At 39.8% G+C, this 22,075-nt stretch overlaps 2 protein-coding genes across 6 annotated transcripts in view; one reads left to right on the forward strand and one right to left on the reverse strand.

Annotated features, from left to right (window-relative positions):
• Window positions 1–22,075, forward strand: part of caskb (calcium/calmodulin-dependent serine protein kinase b) — a 110,063-nt gene that overhangs the window by 25,906 nt on the left and 62,082 nt on the right. For all 5 annotated transcript variants that reach the window (XM_062997620.1, XM_062997621.1, XM_062997623.1 and 2 more), the window contains exons 6-9: window positions 19,910–20,012; window positions 20,247–20,422; window positions 20,897–21,019; window positions 21,298–21,381. In XM_062997620.1, the coding sequence (XP_062853690.1) occupies window positions 19,910–20,012; window positions 20,247–20,422; window positions 20,897–21,019; window positions 21,298–21,381 (486 nt within the window). The remainder of the gene's footprint in view (window positions 1–19,909; window positions 20,013–20,246; window positions 20,423–20,896; window positions 21,020–21,297; window positions 21,382–22,075) is intronic.
• Window positions 3,813–8,313, reverse strand: gpr34a (G protein-coupled receptor 34a). Its single transcript, XM_062996785.1, has 2 exons — window positions 8,191–8,313; window positions 3,813–5,715 (listed from the first exon to the last, which is right to left on the reverse strand). Exons 1-2 carry the CDS (start codon window positions 8,199–8,201, stop codon window positions 4,482–4,484), a joined length of 1,245 nt encoding a protein of 414 aa, XP_062852855.1. The 5' UTR covers window positions 8,202–8,313; the 3' UTR covers window positions 3,813–4,481.

The raw sequence follows: 22,075 nt of genomic DNA on the forward strand, positions 1-22,075 counted from the left end.
ATAATACAGTCCGATCCCATCTGAGCTGATTCTATCAGCACATACATTCGTGGTTCACCTCGGTAAATCGTAAACGACTCTGAGTCGGCTCCCGCTCTGTGGTAATAACCAGTATAATTAAGCCTGAGCTTTACAATGTAAGCGAGTCACACAAAATGTTCTGTAGTATTTGGTGTTTATTTACAACCGCATCATTCATTATAACAGTAAACACGGAGAAATGACTGAGAAAAGAAACTTACGCTGCGCTTAAAATGAGTCGACTCCTGAATCACTTGTATCGACACTGTGAACAGAGTATTAAAGACACACACACGTCCTATAACAGCGGTCGCTGCTTTTGTAACCGGTTATCTTAGCTGTTAGCTCTATTGTGAAGGTTTTTTTTTTTTTTCAAACAGAACTAAATAACATTAAGCGTGGTCAGTGAGAATAATTAAATCTGTCTCCCGTGGGTGAAAAATGAATTGCTTTAGTTTTAGAAGTAAAAAAAATCTCGCAATGTAAGGCCCTTTCCCGGTCAGGCACTCGCGCGCGCCCCCCCCAGACAAGCACTGCCGCCCCACAGGTTGAAAATCCCTGCGTTAACGCAGCCAGCAATGTGCACTAGGCACAAGGTATCGGATGTTTAGTATCGGAGCCTCGTTTGCGAGTACGAGTTAATGAGCGCGGTATCGGGCTCATGCATCTCTAAAATCAATATTTGGTGTGACCACATTTTGCATTCAATCAGCATAAGTTTTGGGATTTTGTAGGATTATAGTCAGGTGCATGATTAACCAATTATAACAAACAGGTGATGATAATCACCATTTTCATATTTAGGTTAAAACACAGTCATTAACGGAAACAGAAACAGCTGTGTAGTAGGCTTAAAACTGGGTAAAAAACAGTCAAACTCTGCTTTAAAGGTGAGGTTGTGGAAGACACTGTCATCCAATATGGCATGAATGAGCACAGCAGCTAAACAGAAGATAGTTATACTGTATCAGCAAGGTCTCTCCCAGGCAAAGATTTCAAAGCAGACTAGGATTTCAGGATGTGCATTTCAGCAAATGGAGTTGGGGATTTTGTCAGGACTGATGGTGTCTTCAGTGCTGTGAAATATAGGCAGATACTTATCCATAATGGAGTACCATTAGATGTTTCAATAAAGTAGTCAATCAATCGTAAATCAAATTAATTTCCAACAGCTGACGCTTGATTTAAACTGCAAGTGAAAATCACCTTTACCCAACCTTAGTGCGTATGCACCAGTTGGTGCACGAACTGATTCACAGAAAGAGCGCATCTGTTTTTATCCAAACAGAAACACTTTTATGCATTTATATGAGTTAAAAGAAATTGGTGAAATTTGTTTTTCATTTTTGTATGCTTGGTCACCCCTGCTGTAGCCGTTAAAAGCAACCCCACATCAGATTTTATCTTAAGAGCAACAGATGGGCTACTGTCAGTAAATGTATACTCATAACGTTTATCTGTATGGTAAGTGTAGCTTATAAAATGATCAACTAATTTACATATTAGATAGTGTGTACTAATGAAGTGTTCGGTGAGTACATAAAGTCATGCACAAACGTTGCATATGCTCGTTTGCATAGTTCTGTAAAGAGTATGGTGCCCACTAGATGGCAGTGCTAAATAAAGTTGTTACCGTCTTCACTGTATAGGCCTTCGCTATGTATTAACCCTTTAATATTGTTTGACTGGAAATTGTAGTTATTTGAAATATATTCAGTGTAATTAAACAGTATTTATTTGTTTTCATTTGCTGCACTCTGCAAATATCATTCAGTTATGGTAGTGTCTATGATGCAGGGAAAAATCATCAGTGTATAATGTGCTATAACAGTGTATGATGTGCTATAGCTGTACAGTTTTCTAAATAATAATAAAAATACTTTTCCGAAATCAATTAAATGGGACGGAATGTACTGGTGAACTGGTCGAGTGGAAGTATGTGTAAATCTTTTCTGTGTTATTATTGTAATTTAGTGTTTAGCTTTTAGGTTTTTTTTTATCTAGGGTATTTTATGTACAGTGCTGTGAAAAAGTATTTGCCCCTCACCCTCTTGCCACAGCATTGTAAAGGGATTTAAGTGAGGACTTTGTCTCTGCTGCTCCAAAACCTTTCTTTTAAGTTATTCAGATGTACATTTGCTTGTGTGCTTTGAATCATTGTCCTGCTGCATAACCCAACTGCACTTGAGCTTTAGATCACAGACTAATAGGCAAACATTCTTCTTCAGGATTTTCTGATAGAGAGCAGAATTCATGGTTCAATCAATTACGTCATACAGGTCCTGCAGGAGCAAAGCGGCCCCAGACCATCACACTACTGCCACCAAGTTTGACTGTTATTATGATGTTATTGTAGTGGAATGTGTGTTGGCTGTACACTAGAATGTAACAGGACTTATGTGTTCCATAAGGTTCAACCTCATCAGTTTAAAATATTATTATCCCAAAAGTCTTGGAGTCGTCTAGCTGTTTTGGGCAAATCCGATGTGAACTGTTTTTTGGTCTGCGTTGGTTTGCACCTTGCAGCTTTGTCTTTCTTATTGTGGAATTGTGTACATTTACCTAAACTAAGACATCTGAGGCATGCAGTTCTTTACATGTTTGTCTGGGTTCTTTGGTGACCTCATGGATGAGTCGTTGATGCATACTTGATGTAATTTTGGTAGGCTAACCACTCCTGGAAGGGCTTATTACTGTTCCAAGTTTTCTCCATTTGTCTTTGATGTGGTTTGCTGACGTCCCAGAGCTTTAGAAATGGTTTTGTAACCCACTGGTAGACTTTGTTTGGCATCCATATTTAAATCTTTTTAGAACATGGCATCATGTTCTTTTTAAGTAATGTTTAGATTGGTCTGGCAGTAATCATGCCTGGGTGTGGCTATTGAACCAAGTTCTGAATTGAATTTGGTTAATTGGTTAATTTAGTAGCTAAGGGGACACTTTTTTTTCACATAGGGCTAAGTAGGGCTGAACAGCATTTCTCCATCAATAAATTGTCACTATTTAAAGAAAGCATTCTGTGTTTTTTGGATTATCTGTGTCTAATTTTAAAAGTAATTTTATGATCTGAAACATGCCTCAAGTCTCAAAATACTGTAAATCAAACATGTAAGTCACAAAAAATAGAAGACTGTAGATCACATGACCACCTAACTGCTACTAGAACATTTCCAGTCAGTTAGTGGTTGCCTGGAACCAAGCACACCAGTATCGCACAATGCTTGATTGAGATTCTAAACAGGTTGTGATTTGGCTTCTCTACAAGTCTTTTGAACATTCTTGCTCCTCAAAATGTGCGTGCCTTTTGCAGCTGTTTGGAGCTGCTGACGTGACAGTTCTGTTAATATGTGTGAACCTATATGTGTGCAACATCTGCAACATGACCTTGCCCAGTGACCACATCCTTTTTAATGCTTTTTTTAATGCTTAGTTGACTTTCAAATTATATGTGCTTTGTTGCATAGAAGATTACAAAAGAAAATCTAGAAAGTTTTATTGTAAATAAGAACAACCTTCAAATAAAGTAGGATTATGGCATTAATAGGTAACTTGGACAACTTTTCAACATTCTAGTTCTGATCCATCTGGCTCTGTTTAACCAGTTTTGTTTGAATGACAAACTCAAAAGGAAATTAAGGGTAATTAAAAAAATTTAAATTTAAAATAATTTGTTTACATTTTTAGTTTCTTTTTATTGAGTTTTGTAGCAAGGTGATACAACAAATCTAAAACCATTTAGTGTGTGTAAATATTAAAAAAAAAAGAAAAAAAGAAAATTCAGACCAGGCAAATTTTGTACGTGTAAGTATTAGACTTTATTTGGTGCAGTTTTACAATAACTACTGATGTCTTTAAGTAATGTGTAGTTGATCTTTCTTGTCTACTTGCCATTGTCACGCTAGGGTGTATTCGTAAAGTCTAATCAGAACATTGCTAGTAAAATTGTGTGCACCAGTCTGGGGAAATTAACCACATTATACATTTTTGGGATGAATTGAAACATTGATTGTAAGCTTGACATTCTCATCCAACATCACTGCTTGACAAATAGGAATTTGAGTGTCTTATAAATTAAGCACTGTATGTTATATACACTGCCTGGCCAAAAAAAGATCACCACCTGGATTTAACTAAGCAAATAGGTAAGAGCCTCCCATTGGATAATTACTGCATGGGTGATTATGTTTCAGCTGGCAACAAGTTATTTAACCCTTACCGATGCCGTGAGTAGCTTCTCATTTGTTAAACAACCATGTCAAAAGACACATCCTGTGGTCATGGAAAAGATGTTAATCTGTTTCAGAAGGGTCAAATTAGGTGGGAACATGCTGTCTGTATGAGGTAAAATATAGCAATGTCAACAGTCAAAAAGTTTTTTAGTTTTAGATTTTTGTTTACAGTTTGTTTCCTGTACATACAGCTTTTTTAGAGAGGCCTTGTATGACTGCATTAAGAAAAGCTCATGCATTATCTTTAGGACTGGTATTTATACAACGGGGTATGACTATTAGCCCAATGCTTCCGCGTGGAGTAGCCAGCGCAGTTGTAGATGCCTGGGACATTGATGTTCTGCGAAACTCTGCGGTGGTACTGTTGATGGCCACTGTTTGGTTGTAGTGCACACAAAAAACCTGGGAAAAAGCTTTCATTGTAGCTTTTCGCACTGAACCTGAAAGCACAAAGTACATGAGAGGGTCCAAACAGCTGTTTAGTGCAGAAAGGAGCAGCATAACCTCGTTGGTGCGATCCACGAAACGGAGCATCTCGCAGGGCATATTGGTGAGCTGTGACCAAACATACACACCTCTGAAAGCATGGAAGGGCACGAAGCAAATGGTAAACAGTAAGAGCACCACAAAAGACTTTTTAGCCGCACGGGCATAATGCCCTGCATTAGGCAAATCTTGCTTATCACGGGATTCTTGCAAGAGACGGCAAGCAATCCGTCCATATGACAGCACCAGAACCAAGAAAACCAGCCAGAAACCTCCCACCAGGACTAAGTTAAAGTAGGCCTTACTGCGTGCTCGCGTGCGAGATTTGTAATGGAAGCATTTGCCTTCCTCCTCGTTGCCCTCGGCTAGCGCAATCATGGGAACCACTGCCAGTAGTGAGGCTGTCCACAGTACCCCGCATGCCACCACACTCCACCTGTTTCCTTTGAGCCAGCGATGGCAGGAGGATCCCCGTGATCCTGGAAAATCTTGTATCTTTACATATCGGTCCAGACTTATAAGGCCCAGCAGAGTGATGCTTACATACATGTTCATGTAGAAGAGGTTTCCCACAACTTTGCACATACGGGAACCCAACTGCCAGGAGTTACCAAGTACATGGTACATGATGCGGAATGGGAGGCAGGCTATGAGCACCAGGTCAGCCAGGGCCACGTTAATGAGAAAGATGCGAACTGAGTTCCGGCGTGAGTGGAGGAAGATGAACACCCAAAGGGCAAGCAGATTCCCCACTAAGCCGAACATGAAGATCAGAGAGTAACAGACAGCAAATGGCACACGAAGGGATTCTTCCTCTGAAGGACATGAACTGTTTTGTTCTAGGGAAGTGGGCTGAAGAAAAGTGGTGTTTGGCTGCAGGTACTTGTAGTTAATGGTAACCATTGTCATTGTGTTTGCCCCCATTTTTTGCAGTGTGTCTGGGTGCTTGCCAGTCAGCATGTAGTTTATAATTTGAGCCCTAAAGGAAAAAAACAACATGGACAAGTCAAATAAAGGAAGTATGGACAGTACTGTACAAGTCATGTAGGTAGACAGAAATAATTAAACAAGGTTTGTTTTCCTATTATCAACCTTAAAAGAAGAGTCTGCTCTGACCAATTTAAATGCTGTCTGCGGTGTTTTCTAAAAGTCTTTTCCTTCATTTTCTGTTTATGCATTTTCACCCCAATTTTCGTAAATCCCAATCGTAAATCGCCTTTATTACTGCAGACCTCCACTGACTAAGGATGGTCGCAATTGTCACATGCTTCTTCCGACAAGTGCAGCACTAACCGCATCTGCATGAGGCAAGTTCATACAGGGATCCGTATTATACACTGAGAGTCACGCACCAATCTCTATTATCCTGTCTCATTGTACAGGCGGGCGCGATTGATTAGCTAGCCGAAGCTGTAATTGCAGGAAACCCTGTTCAGCCATTGTCCCACTTTTTATAGCACACAGCCAATCTTGTTTGTAAGTGTCCAAGCCAGCATATAGCAGAGCTTGAGATCTCAGCACTGATGGGCTACCGTATTTTACTGCTGCATCACCTCAGCTCCCTTTTTTCTATCTTCAACATTTTTTCATTTTAAATGATCAGGTAGTACCACGTTAAAATTTATAGCCCACTACAGCTGAGCTTGGCTACATCTTGGTGTTAACATATTGAGAGTTGCCCTTGTCAGTGTGCTCTCAGAGCCAGTCCCAAGCCCAGATAAAATAAGGAGGGTTGCAACAGAAAGGGTATTTTGTAAAAAAACTGTCCATAGTCAGGTATGCAGGTCAGAATGATCTGCAGTGGCAACCCCTAAATACAGGAGTTTGACTGTAGCAGAGATGCAATGCTATTTCACACTGTAAGTAATCACATATCACAGTTTTGTTTCTTATAAAGCTGCTGCACATTTTTAGAAAGCCAAGATCAGTTAAGCCCTAAAGGTCAATTGTTTGCTAGAAAAATACTAACCTAACATTCAATAATACAGAGAGGATGACTTGAACTTTTGTCATGCTGTAGATTCCTTGACAATGTTTGTGCTGCACACGTGTTGTGACCAGTACTATTATAGCTTTTTATTCTAAAACTGAGGTGTCATCTGCATCCTTTTAACCTGTAGTAGTTTAACCTGCATAGTTTGTGCAAATAAAGCCATAATAAACAAGAATTTTTTGGTGGAATTCAAACCAAAAGATGCTGGACATGATATTTCAAGGCTATCTATGTTCGCACCTCCAGACTAAGAAATAGCTTTCTCCCCAAAGCCATTAAGGCATTAAACAACATGAGTCACCCACAAGGCATGTTCTAAAAATAGCACCAGTGACCATAAAGCTCTATTTAAAATTATATTTGCATTGCTGTTCTTTTTGAATCATTAACACTTGCAATGACAAGCAAGCGAGCGCAGCTACAATGGGGAGCAAGATGCGTTTTTTACCCCGAAAAAAATAATAATAAAAAAAACATGCCAGAAAATCAAAAGAAAACTTAATATTTTTATAATGATTGGGAGGAACAGTGTGTATGTCATGATTTGTTTTAAAATGTTAAGTGATAAGTACAAACGGGACACGTGTGACGTGACAGTGAAGATTAAAAAAATATATATATATCAGAGATGTGATAACTCTGACTTTCAAATATTGAAACAGATTGAGAATAATAGAAATAAATCATGTTACATGTTTAAATATATCCATGTTTCCTACAATGGTAAATCATTGTTAATAATTATTGTGAGGAAACATTAACATGTGATCAGACACATATAATATTCACATATTACAATATTTATTATTATTATTAATCATAATATTACCATTAAAAGTGAACCGTGCAACTTTGTTATTCAGTAAGTTTGTATCCTACAAATAGCCCTTTGTATTACTCGGTACCCTTGAAGTAGCTCTCAGTTTCGAAAAGGTTGATGACCCCTGCTCTAAACCAACCAAATGCCCCCCATTAACTCTGTTTGCTCAAAAATTATCTACCAAGTCACTTTTACACACACACAAACACACACATACTACTGTATTCAGTGATGTTTATAGAACCTTCATTGAAGCACATTGCATTTTAATCAGCCCCACTACTAGAGATTATTATGTTTCACCCCTCTGGGTTATTTGTTATGATTCCATCCATAGTCCATTCTGTTTTGCATGTTGCTGCTACTTTGTCTAGGTTGTCATAATATTTAAAACTTTTACGCATTGTTATAATACGATACTTGACTGCTTCACTTTCACATTCACTTAAAAGTATTTTCCTACAGCATTTTTTCCTCTGTTCTATTTTTATATAGCGTTCTAGTAAGAAAGCTGCAAACTTAATTTCGTTGTTCTTGTGCACAATGAGAACATTCAATAAGCAACCTAGCTCCTAAAATGGAACACTACTCCCAGTAAGGTTTCCCTTTTAATAATAAATTATTGAAATTACATCACTTACCTTTCATGCATGAAAGATTTCTACTACTTTATCATTGTGAATTGCTATTTATGCACAAGTTTTCATCATCCTTTCTCTCATGGTTTTGGGTTCGTAAGCTGGGTAAAAGTCACAGCACGTTCGCAGACAGAAGGAGAGCGAAAGAGTAAGAGAGAAAGGAGGAAAGTGAAAAAGTTGTGTGCTCTGCTGTGTAGTCTTGTTTCCAGGAAAGGGGGGAGATTCAGATAAAGCCCAACCACAGAATGAAGACTAATGTGTAAAGTACTCTTATACAAATCATTTAAAAACTAAGCATGTACAATTATACACCACACATCATGTTTTAATGTTTCATGTGATAGAGTAGTTATAGACGTCCCTCAAAAGATTTCTTCTATTTTTGCTAATTTGTCACATTTAAATGTTTTATATTTTCCGGATAATTTAAATGTAAGGTAAAGAGGACATACACAAAATGTTGCTTTTCAGATATTATTCCATGTAAAGATAAAGATTTTTTTCAAAACAAACAGTACCCATGTAAAAAAAGTAATTGCCTCCCTGAACTTGCCACAGCATCTCCAAGTCAGGGCTTTGACTCGGTCACTCCAAAACGTACCTTTTGTTTCTTTTGAGCCATTTAGATGTGGACTTGCTTGAGTGCGATCCTTGTCCTGCTTCATAACCCAACTGCGCTTGAGCTTTAGGTCACAAGTGGAAATTCTCCTTTAGGATTTTTTTGTTAGAGAGCCGAATTCATGGTTCTATCAGTTAAGTCATCCAGGTCCTGCAAAGCAGCCCCAGACCATCACACTACCACCACCATGTTGGACTGTAGTATGATGTTCTTATAGTGAAATGTGGCGTTAGCTTTAGGCCATATGTATCAAGTCAAAGATGGAACTTTATGGAAGACATGGCTCATCAGTCCACAGAATACTTTCCCTGGAGGAAATATCCAGGTGTTTTTTGCAAATGCGAAACAAGCCTTTGTGTTCTTTTTGGTTAGCAGTTATTTGTGCCTTGCAACTCTCCCATGGATGTCATGGAGTCTGTCTTATTGTGGACATATGTAAATTGATCTTAACTGAGGCAAGTGAGGCCTGCAGTTCTTTAGATGTTTGTCTGGGTTCTTTTGTGACCTTCTAGATGAGTCATTGATGTGTTCTTGGTGAAATGTTGGTAAGCCGACCACTCCTGGAAAGTTTAAAAAATGTTTACTTGAGTTATCTCTGTGTAATATTAAAAGTAGTTTGAGGAAATTGAAACACATAAATGTGACAAATATCTAAAAATAGAATACTTTTTCACATCACTAGTATTTTGGATCCAGCCGCTTACATCTTTTTCGTATTCGTTTCAAATGACTCGTGACTCGCAAAAAATGACTTGTGGACAACAAAAGTCAGCAACATTAGTTATGTGTGATGATTTTAAATATATATATATATACCATATACCATATATAAATACTGTATATACAGTACCAGTCAAAAGTTTGGACACACCTTCTCATTCAGTGGTTTTTCTTGATTTTTTTTTATTTTCTACATTGTATATTAATCCTGAAGACATCCGAACTATGAAGGAACACATGGAATTATGTAGTAAACAAAAAAGTGTTAAACAAACCAGAATAACTTTTATATTTTACATTCTTCAAAGCAGCCACCTTTTGCTTTGATTACAGCTTTGAACTCTCTTGCCATTCTTTCAATCAGCTTCATGAGGTAGTTACCTGGAATGGTCTTGAATTAACAGGTGTGCCTTGTCCAGTTAATTTCTTGCCTTCTTAATGTGTTTGAGACCATCAGTTGTATTGTGCAGAGGTTGGGTTAGTACAAAGGTCTATACAGTGACTAGCCCTATTTGACTACTGTTTTAATCCATGTTATGGCAAGAATCACCCAACTAAGTAAAGAGAAACGACAATCCATCATTACATTAGGACATGAAGGTCAGTCAATCTGGAAAATTTCATGAACTTTGAACATATCACCAAGTGCAGTCGCAAAGACCATCAGATGCTATGATGAAACTGGCTCTCATGAGGACCGCCCCAGGAGAGGAAGACCAAGAGTTACCTCTGCTGCAGAGGATAAGTTCATTAGAGTTACCAGCCTCAGAAACCATAAATTATCAGCACCTCAGATTAGAGCTCACATAAATGCTTCACAGAGTTCAAGTAGCAAACACATCTCAACATCAACTGTTCAGAGGAGACTGCGTGAATCAGGCCTTCATGGTCAAATTGCTGCAAAGAAGCCACTTCTGAGGAAGAACAATAATAATAAGAGAATTACTTGGGCAAAGAAACACAAGGAATGGACATTAGACAGTGGAAATCTGTCCTTTGGTCTGATGAGTCCAAATTTGAGATTTTTGGTTTCACCTGCCGTGTCTATGTAAGACGCTAAAAAGGTGAGTGGATGGTTTGTACATGTGTGGTTCCCACCGGGAAGCATGGAGGAGGAGGTGTGATAGTATGGGGGTGCTTTGCTGGTGACACTGTTGGTGATTTACTCAAAATCCAAGGCACCCTTAACCAGCATGGCTACCACAGCATTCTGCAGCGACAGGCCATCCCATCTGGTTTGCGCTTAGTGGGACCATCATTTGTTTTTTAACAGGACAATGACCCCAAACACACCTCCAGGCTATGTAAGGGCTATCTGACCAAGAAAGAGAGTGATGGAGTGCTGCGTCAGATGACCTGGCCTCCACAATTACCTGATCTAAACCCAATTGAGATGGTTTGGGATGAGTTGGACCGCAGAGTGAAAACAAAGCAGCCAACAAGTGCTCAGCACCTCTGGGAACTCCTTCAAGACTGTTGGAAAACCATTCCAGGTAACTACCTCATGAAGCTGATTGAAAGAATGGCAAGAGAGTTCAAAGCTGTCATCAAAGCAAAAGGTGGCTACTTTGAAGAATGTAAAATATAAAAGTTATTCTGGTTTGTTTAACACTTTTTTGTTTACTGCATAATTCCATATGTGTTCCTTCATAGTTTGGATGTCTTCAGTATTAATCTACAATGTAGAAAAAAAAATAAAAAATCAAGAAAAACCACTGAATGAGAAGGTGTGTCCAAACTTTTGACTGGTACCATATGGTATATACAGGGGTTGGACAAAATAACTGAAACACCTGGTTTTAGACCACAATAATTTATTAGTATGGTGTAGGGCCTCCTTTTGTGGCCAATACAGCGTCAATTGGTCTTGGAAATGACATATACAAGTCCTGCACAGTGGTCAGAGGGATTTTAAGCCATTCTTCTTGCAGGATAGTGGCCAGGTCACTACGTGATGCTGGTGGAGGAAAACGTTTCCTGACTCGCTTCTCCAAAACACCCCAAAGTGGCTCAATAATATTTAGATCTGGTGACTGTGCAGGCCATGGGAGATGTTCAACTTCACTTTCATGTTCATCAAACCAATCTTTCACCAGTCTTGCTGTGTGTATTGGTGCATTGTCATCCTGATACACGGCACCACCATTGGATGCACATGGTCCTCCAGAATGGTTCGGTAGTCCTTGGCAGTGACGCGCCCATCTAGCACAAGTATTGGGCCAAGGGAATGCCATGATATGGCAGCCCAAACCATCACTGATCCACCCCCATGCTTCACTCTGGGCATGCAACAGTCTGGGTGGTACGCTTCTTTGGGGCTTCTCCACACCGTAACTCTCCCGGATGTGGGGAAAACAGTAAAGGTGGACTCATCAGAGAACAATACATGTTTCACATTGTCCACAGCCCAAGATTTGCGCTCCTTGCACCATTGAAACCGACGTTTGGCATTGGCACGAGTGATTAAAGGTTTGGCTATAGCAGCCCGGCCGTGTATATTGACCCTGTGGAGCTCCCGACGGACAGTTCTGGTGGAAACAGGAGAGTTGAGGTGCACATTTAATTCTGCCGTGATTTGGGCAGCCGTGGTTTTATGTTTTTTGGATACAATCCGGGTTAGCACCCGAACATCCCTTTCAGACAGCTTCCTCTTGCGTCCACAGTTAATCCTGTTGGATGTGGTTTGTCCTTCTTGGTGGTATGCTGACATTACCCTGGATACCGTGGCTCTTGATACATCACAAAGACTTGCTGTCTTGGTCACAGATGCGCCAGCAAGACGTGCACCAACAATTTGTCCTCTTTTGAACTCTGGTATGTCACCCATAATGTTGTGTGCATTGCAATATTTTGAGCAAAACTGTGCTCTTACCCTGCTAATTGAACCTTCACACTCTGCTCTTACTGGTGCAATGTGCAATTAATGAAGATTGGCCACCAGACAATTTAGCCATGAAACCTCCCACACTAAAATGACAGGTGTTTCAGTTATTTTGTCCAACCCCTGTATATATATATATATACTGTATATATATATATATATATGTACAGTGTATCACAAAAGTGAGTACACCCCTCACATTTCTGCAAATATTTCATTATATCTTTTCATGGGACAACACTAAGTTATATCCAAGTTTTATTTCTATAGAGTAGTCAGTGTACAACTTGTATAGCAGTGTAGATTTACTGTCTTCTGAAAATAACTCAACACACAGCCATTAATGTGAACATTTCCAAATTGTGCCCAAAGTGTCAATATTTTGTGTGACCACCATTATTATCCAGCACTGCCTTAACCCTCCTGGGCATGGAATTCACCAGAGCTGCACAGGTTGCTACTGGAATCCTCTTCCACTCCTCCATGATGACATCACGGAGCTGGTGGATGTTAGACACCTTGAACTCCTCCACCTTCCACTTGAGGATGCGCCACAGGTGCTCAATTGGGTTTAGTCCATCACCTATACCTTCAGCTTCTTCAGCAAGGCAGTTGTCATCTTGGAGGTTGTGTTTGGGGTCGTTATCCTGTTGGAAAAAGATGAGGCCCAGTTTTCGAAGGGAGGGGATCATGCTCTGTTTCAGAATGTCACAGTACATGTTGGAATTCATGTTTCCCTCAATGAACTGCAGCTCCCCAGTGCCAGCAACACTCATGCAGCCCAAGACCATGATGCTACCACCACCATGCTTGACTGTAGGCAAGATACAGTTGTCTTGGTACTTCTCACCAGGGCGCCGCCACACATGCTGGACACCATCTGAGCCAAACAAGTTTATCTTGGTCTCGTCAGACCACAGGGCATTCCAGTAATCCATATTCTTGGACTGCTTGTCTTCAGCAAACTGTTTGCGGGCTTTCTTGTGCGTCAGCTTCCTTCTGGGATGACGACCATGCAGACCGAGTTGATGCAGTGTGCGGCGTATGGTCTGAGCACTGACAGGCTGACCTCCCACGTCTTCAACCTCTGCAGCAATGCTGGCAGCACTCGTGTCTATTTTTTTAAGCCAACCTCTGGATATGACGCCAAACACGTGGACTCAACTTCTTTGGTCGACCCTGGCAAAGCCTGTTCCGAGTGGAACCTGTCCTGGAAAACCGCTGTATGACCTTGGCCACCATGCTGTAGCTCAGTTTCAGGGTGTTAGCAATCTTCTTATAGCCTAGGCCATCTTTGTGGAGAGCAACAATTCTATTTCTCACATCCTCAGAGAGTTCTTTGCCATGAGGTGCCATGTTGAATATCCAGTGGCCAGTATGAGAGAATTGTACCCAAAACACCAAATTTAACAGCCCTGCTCCCCATTTACACCTGGGACCTTGACACATGACACCAGAAGGGACAAAGACACATTTGGGCACAATTTGGACATGTTCACTGTGGGGTGTACTCACTTATGTTGCCAGCTATTTAGACATTAATGGCTGTGTTTAGTTATTTTCAGAAGACAGTAAATCTACACTGCTATACAAGCTGTACACTGACTACTCTAAGTTATATCCAAGTTTCATGTCTATAGTGTTGTCCCATGAAAAGATATAATGAAATATTTGCAGAAATGTGAGGGGTGTACTCACTTTTGTGATACACTGTGTGTATATATATATATATATATGTAAATGATCCGACATCATTCTGATCATGCCATTTTCTGCTCTCTAATAACGCTCCGGCCGTCTTTACCTGCAACACACGCAATGGGTAAATGTTCTAGCCTGCTTTCGTGGTGGAGTACCCTACGTAGTGCATTTCACAGTAACAGATAACGTGAATGGAACGCTCATACAGAATTGGCGCTAATAATTGTAAGAACCGCGTTCTGAACCAATCAGACCTTTTGATTTAAAATTTTAGTAAGAAATGCTGTTATTTGCATGTATTTAATTTGCAGCGTCACACAGATGATGTGTCAATGAAACGCTTGATTGGCTTTCTAACAGGTTTGTGTTTTACTTCACAACTAGGAAAAGTTTGGAGGTTTTTAAGTATAAGCACATTTACAAAATAACGGATTATATTTCTAAAGGAACACACGCTTATAAATTTAATAGCATCTGCAACAACATAAGCTAAGGTAAGCAATATTATAGATTTTTTGCTGTGTTTGGGATTTTGGCCACTGTAATTTGCAGTGAAAACAAAACGTCAGTTTAAGCTTTTAACTGGTACCTAGGAAAGTAAAGGCACTAAGTAAAACGGCAAAATACAGTTGCTAATCTGTTGTTTTTTTTTATCTGAACTTACATATTATTTGTTTATTTCTACGCTACACTTTCAATATATGTTTTGTGTGTATTATATTGACTCGTGACTTGACTCGGACTCTAGCCTAAAGACTCGTGACTTGACTCAGACTCTAGCCTAAAGACTTGTGACTCGACTCGGACTCTAGCCTAAAGACTCGTGACTCGACTCTGACTCATATTTTGTGACTTGTAAACATCTCTGGTTTTTACATTCTGTGCCATTCCCGAAGCAACCCTCTTCATTTTTTTATCAGAATCTGGGACCAGCACTGACAAGAGTACCTCCCAAAGGCCTAGCTCTTTGGCCATCCCCCTAACCCCAAAGCCAATCAAGTCTGTTTAGATGCTTCACTGGCTGATAGCACAGCTGAGATATGTTTGATTCTAAAATTTACTATGTGTTATTGTTTATCATTATACATTATATGGCCAAAATAATGTGAACTACTGTGAGGTTGTTGGACATTTCCTTGATATGAAGAATCAGAAAAGCATGCCAGTTTTAATGACATGGCTTTTTTTTTATCTTTTCCTGTATGCACCAAGGTTTCTCTGTATCTTTCTCTGTAATCTTTTCATTATATTACATATTTTTGATGGCTTAGTAAATACCTAGCAGGGCTCTAGAGTGCGACCAATTTGGTCGCACATGCGACCTAATTTCTCAATGGTGCGACTAAAAAAAATCTCAGGTCGCACCGGTGCGACCAGGCTTCCGAAGGAAAAAAAACAGACACACATTAGGCCAATAACATGGTCTAAACCAATCAGAGATAGTGAAGGGCGGGACAATATTCTAGTGGCGATATGTAAGCAACATTCAGCTCAGCCAATCAGAATGCAGCACCAGGTTTATACATGTGCGTTCGGATGTTCTGCAGTTAATTTAGTTTTGTATACGAGACTCGCTGGATGTCCCCAGAATGGAAGTTCGGATTCTGGAGCTAGGCAGTCTAAAGTGTTGTAATGCTCACCGAAGTCCTGACTAAACAGTTAAAGTGACTCTACCCTGTTGTGTGCCTTTATTCCCACACCTCCACCACCGCACAGCAAAAGACCCGCAGCATCCCCACCGGACAGCGGCTAGGTGAGCCGACCCTCTAGTAGCAAGTGGCTAATGCTAGCGAGTAAAAGTAAAAACACAATATTTTCGTTAATAAAATATAAAAATAACTAAAAGACCATAATATATTAGAATACATGTAGTCAAAATACACAGTGAGTGCACCGCAAGCGATTTTGGGAATCTGTGTAAAAGATTCAGTAAAGCAGATAATATAATGCACTGCATTTAAGATTACACTAACACTCTAGAGCAGACCTGGGCATTGTACGGCCCGCGGGCCACATCCGGCCCGCGAGACATCTCCAACCGGCCCGCATGAGGTTCGAGGCAATTAAAAATTAGATGTAAATAAATGTACATCAAACATGCAGTATAACAGGATTGTTTTTGACGGGAGCGCTGTGTCTTTAAATATCCGTAAATTTCGTTTTCGTGTGCGCGAGTGTATCAGCTTCACCGTAATGCGAACAGAACTGAGTGTGATTGACGGTGGAGTTTTTAACAAGACATGAACTTCCAAAGTATTTATTTACTGAAGTCAGATGTAAAGCTGTTTAACGATCACAATTTAGGCTCTAAATCGCTGTTGCGGTACTAAACAGAAATACAACAACATGAACGATGCAGAGCGTCACACCTGAAGCTTCACTATCTAAACTGCAAAAGCAACAAATACTTTTTATAAAGTTTAACACATCCAGAACTGAAGCAGTCAACACCAGCTTTGTGATTTTAAAAAGAATATCCAACAATAACAAAGGACTGAAAAACAAATGTGGTAATTAGACTCCAAACAAAATAGTTTAAAAATCTGCACATTTGTTCACATTAGTTTTTTTGCTTTTTATTTGTTTAAAAAGTAAAATAATGTTGTTTTTTCTCTGCCTACTTCTAATTTTCTGATTGTAACATCTAAACATTAACAGCTTATTAGAACTGCACAATTTACTGCTTCTCATAAAGAGTGGGCAGTTGTAGCCTAGTGCTTAAGGTACTGGACTAGTAAATACAAGGTCGCTGGTTCAAGCCCCTCCACTGCCAGGTTGCTGCTTTTGGGCCCTTGAGCAAGGCCCTTAACCCTCAATTGCTCAGACTGTATAGTGTAACTGTAATGTGAGTCGCTTTGGATAAAGACGTAAACGCTAAATGCTGAAAATGTAATGTAAATGTAAATAAAGAGATAAAATTAATATTGAGCAGAATTAAGTTCACCTTATTGGTCCGGCCCTCCACAACAGTCCCAGTTTCTTATGTGGCCCCTTGGAAAATTTAATTGCCCACCCCTGCTCTAGAGCCCCATACACACACACAAACCCACACATATACAGTGCCTTGCAAAAGTATTCAGCCCCCTTGAACTTTTCAACCTTTTGCCACATTTCAGGCTTCAAACATAACGATATGAAATTGTAATTTTTTGTGAAGAATCAACAACAAGTGGGACACAATCGTGAAGTGGAACGAAATTTATTGGATATTTTAAACCTTTTTTAGAAATAAAAAACTGAAAAGTGGGGCGTGCAATATTATTCAGCCCCCTTGCGTTAATACTTTGTAGCGCCACCTTTTGCTGCGATTACAGCTGCAAGTCGCTTGGGGTATGTCTCTATCAGTTTTGCACATCGAGAGACAGAAATTTTTGCCCATTCTTCCTTGCAAAACAGCTCGAGCTCAGTGAGGTTGGATGGAGAGCGTTTGTGAACAGCAGTTTTCAGCTCTTTCCACAGATTCTCGATGGGATTCAGGTCTGGACTTTGACTTGGCCATTCTAACACCTGGATACGTTTATTTGTGAACCATTCCATTGTAGATTTTGCTTTATGTTTTGGATCATTGTCTTGTTGGAAGATAAATCTCCATCCCAGTCTCAGGTCTTTTGCAGACTGCAACAGGTTTTCTTCCAGAATGGTCCTGTATTTGGCTCCATCTATCTTCCCATCAATTTTAACCATCTTCCCTGTCCCTGCTGAAGAAAAGCAGGCCCAAACCATGATGCTGCCACCACCATGTTTGACAGTGGGGATGGTGTGTTCAGGGTGATGAGCTGTGTTGCTTTTACGCCAAACATAACGTTTTGCATTGTGGCCAAAAAGTTCGATTTTGGTTTCATCTGACCAGAGCACCTTCTTCCACATGTTTGGTGTGTCTCCCAGGTGACTTTTTATAGATATCTTTGAGAAATGGCTTTCTTCTTGCCACTCTTCCATAAAGGCCAGATTTGTGCAGTGTACGACTGATTGTGTCCTATGGACAGAGTCTCCCACCTCAGCTGTAGATCTCTGCAGTTCATTCAGAGTGATCATGGGCCTCTTGGCTGCATCTCTGATCAGTCTTCTCCTTGTTTGAGCTGAAAGTTTAGAGGGACGGCCGGGTCTTGGTAGATTTGCAGTGGTCTGATACTCCTTCCATTTCAATATGATCGCTTGCACAGTGCTCCTTGAGATGTTTAAAGCTTGGGAAATCTTTTTGTATCCAAATCCGGCTTTAAACTTCTCCACAACAGTATCTCGGATCTGCCTGGTGTGTTCCTTGGTCTTCATGATGCTCTCTGCGCTTTAAACAGAACTCTGAGACTGTCACAGAGCAGGTGCATTTATACGGAGACTTGATTACACACAGGTGGATTCTATTTATCACCATCAGTCATTTAGGTCAACATTGGATCATTCAGAGATCCTCACTGAACTTCTGGAGTGAGTTTGCTGCACTGAAAGTAAAGGGGCTGAATAATATTGCACGCCCCACTTTTTAGTTTTTTATTTCTAAAAAAAGTTTAAAATATCCAATAAATTTCGTTCCACTTCACGATTGTGTCCCACTTGTTGTTGATTCTTCACAAAAAATTACAATTTCATATCGTTATGTTTGAAGCCTGAAATGTGGCAAAAGGTTGAAAAGTTCAAGGGGGCTGAATACTTTTGCAAGGCACTGTATATACATAAAATTTTAAATATACACACGCACATAAATAGATATACTCACATACATACACATTTACTCTATTATTATAATTTTTATAAAAAATAATTGCTATAATTAACTGTAAAGAGCATGGGAAGACCATGGCCGGCAATAGTGTATTTGTGACTGGTTCTAATACATTTTGAATTGAAAGGCTGAAAAAACCCAATGCATCTATAAAACACATTACATGCCGCGATAAATGCACTGCCCGAGTGTCCCCCTCTCCCCACTGCCTTTCAGCGGCAGGCAGTAGCAAACAGATCATCAGACGAGGCCATGTTGACCAGATTGTTAGTTAATTACAAGTCAATATTGCCTGTATGGACAGTGATAAAAAAATTTAAAAAAAAAGTGAACCTGTAAAACTGCGGTGTTAAATGCGATGCAGTCGAAAATTTGGGTGCACCTAACTTTTGTGCTGGTGCACCTAAGAAAAAAAGTTAGGCGCACCAGTGCAACCAGTGCAAAAAGTTAGTCTAGAGCCCTGCCTAGCATACTTGCAATTTTCAAGCTGATGAATTATTAGCTAATGCATTATTTGGTGAGCATCAACCCATCCTTGTAGCAATTTTCTTTGGTTCATTTGGTTGCACATCACTGCTGTATTGTTTTCTGATAGTGATTGATGAGTAAAAGAATTATGCCCGTGTTACCTCACCCAGAGAAACAGGAAGTCTTGGTTGACCATTCAAGTGTTCCTAATAGTGCATGTGAACTTTGCAATATAGTGCTGATCTGTAACACACATTTGGGGAAAACATGTTTATCATAGATTTATTCTGTTAGTCATTATACATTCACTAAAGAGAAAGAAAGAAAAAGTGTGATGTTTTAAACGACAACACTGAAAATTAAAAAGAAACAGACAACACTGGTTAAGGAAACAGACTAGTTTAGGGTTCTTACCAGATGAACAGTATAAGTATTGATACATAAGCTAAACACACAAACAGCTAGTGATGTTTTACCTGACATTGAAAGCATAGCCACTTGGCATATTCTCTTTTTTGCTTTCTTTTATTATTGACAGCTTAATGTAGTGTTCATGCATACCTTCAGTGATAAGTTGCTTAGTTGCTCTTGCTTTTGTATTCTTTTGTTGCAGCCTCACTGTGTGCTCCTGGCATCCAAAGAGAACTCTGCTCCTGTCAAACTGGGTGGTTTTGGGGTTGCAATTCAGCTAGGCGAGTCTGGTTTGGTCGCTGGAGGTATGTGTATAGGTTTTTTTGCTCTGTATGAGTGTTGATGTGGGTGTGCAAGCTTGGTTAGCCTTTTTTTACACAATTGCTTTGAAGTGAATAAAGTTTGCAAAATGACAATGCTGGCTTAACATGCCATAGAATTTATTTTACACATAACTACAATAGATGTATATGCTTAATTTCTCACTTCTATTTAATTTATGTTTTATTAAATGTATCCACCTTTTTCCACCTGGCTAGGCCGAGTAGGGACTCCTCACTTTATGGCCCCTGAAGTGGTAAAGAGGGAGCCATATGGGAAGCCAGTGGATGTGTGGGGCTGTGGTGTCATCCTCTTCATTTTGCTCAGTGGCTGTTTGCCCTTCTACGGCACCAAGGAACGCCTGTTTGAAGGCATAATTAAAGGCAAATACAAGGTAGTTTTTTATTGTTAAAACTCTTAAAAGTTGAAGGTTATAGCTGGAGTTTTTCCTCAATTCATAAAATCTCCAAAATATTAAATAAAGTGTTTCCCCATTACACACTAACTAAAACAAAGAACATTTCAAAAACAGTCAACATTAGGGCAAAAAAGAATTACTGCAACAGAGTGGCAGCAGGAAGCTCATAACTCCATTGCAGAGGGAGAGAGGGGTGGTTACATGATCGGATGGATGGTGGAATGGTTAAAGGGATTTTAATATGTTAAAAAGGATCTTAATTCATTCTTCTGTTATTCAAAACTTTAGGCCCCAAATTGCTGTTTTAGTCTTGGCAGCCTAAATAAGAGTGCCATGCTGACCTGAATAAATGTGATAAGGAAAGTATCAGTAGCTGTTGGCTGCACAGATTAAAGTATTACTCTTTGAAGTTGCATTTAACAGGAAATATGTTCTGTGTTTGCACATTAGATGAACCCTCGACAGTGGACCCATATCTCTGAGAGTGCTAAAGACTTGGTGCGGCGCATGCTGATGTTGGACCCTGCTGAGAGGATCACTGTTTATGAAGCCCTTAACCACCCTTGGCTAAAAGTGAAGTATAGACATAACTAAAAAAGAATGGCCTAAACACTGAGCATATTTGGTCGATCATTCCCAACCATTTTCTCAATTATTCTTGGTTTAAAGCAGCTTTCTTAAACACATTAAGAAATATATTTGTGGCATGTGGCATGTCAATCACTTGCCTCTTTTTCTGTAAATTTATGTTGTATGATTTTATTTTTTAAAAGACAAGGTTATAATTTCTTTTTCTATGCATATATTTGTTTACCTGTCTTGTCACATGTTTTGTGTGTATTGCAATAAAGGAGAGGGATCGTTATGCTTACAAGATCCACCTGCCTGAGACAGTGGAACAGCTGAGGAAGTTCAACTCCAGGAGGAAGCTAAAGGTTCAACATTTACGATTATTTCCATATACAGCATACCAGTTTACAGTATACAGTGTATCAGAAAAGTGAGTACACCCCTCACATTTCTGCAAATATTTTATTATATTTTTTCATGGGACAACACTATAGAAATATAGAAAACTTGGATATAACTTAGTCAGTGTACAACTTGTATAGCAGTGTAGATTTACTGTCTTCTGAAAATAACTCAACACACAGCCATTAATGTCTAAATGGCTGGCAACATAAGTGAGTACACCCCACAGTGAACATTTCCAAATTGTGCCCAAAGTGTCAATATTTTGTGTGACCACCATTATTATCCAGCACTGCCTTAACCCTCCTGGGCATGGAATTCACCAGAGCTGCACAGGTTGCTACTGGAATCCTCTTCCACTCCTCCATGATGACATCACGGAGATGGTGGATGTTAGACACCTTGAACTCCTCCACCTTCCACTTGAGGATGCGCCACAGGTGCTCAATTGGGTTTAGTCCATCACCTTTACCTTCAGCTTCCTCAGCAAAGCAGTTGTCATCTTGGAGATTGTGTTTGGGGTCGTTATCCTGTTGGAAAACTGCCATGAGGCCCAGTTTTCGAAGGGAGGGGATCATGCTCTGTTTCAGAATGTCACAGTACATGTTGGAATTCATGTTTCCCTCAATGAACTGCAGCTCCCCAGTGCCAGCAACA

The sequence above is a fragment of the Trichomycterus rosablanca genome, chromosome 6 (genome assembly GCF_030014385.1).
Source record: "Trichomycterus rosablanca isolate fTriRos1 chromosome 6, fTriRos1.hap1, whole genome shotgun sequence".
Lineage (NCBI taxonomy): Eukaryota > Metazoa > Chordata > Actinopteri > Siluriformes > Trichomycteridae > Trichomycterus > Trichomycterus rosablanca.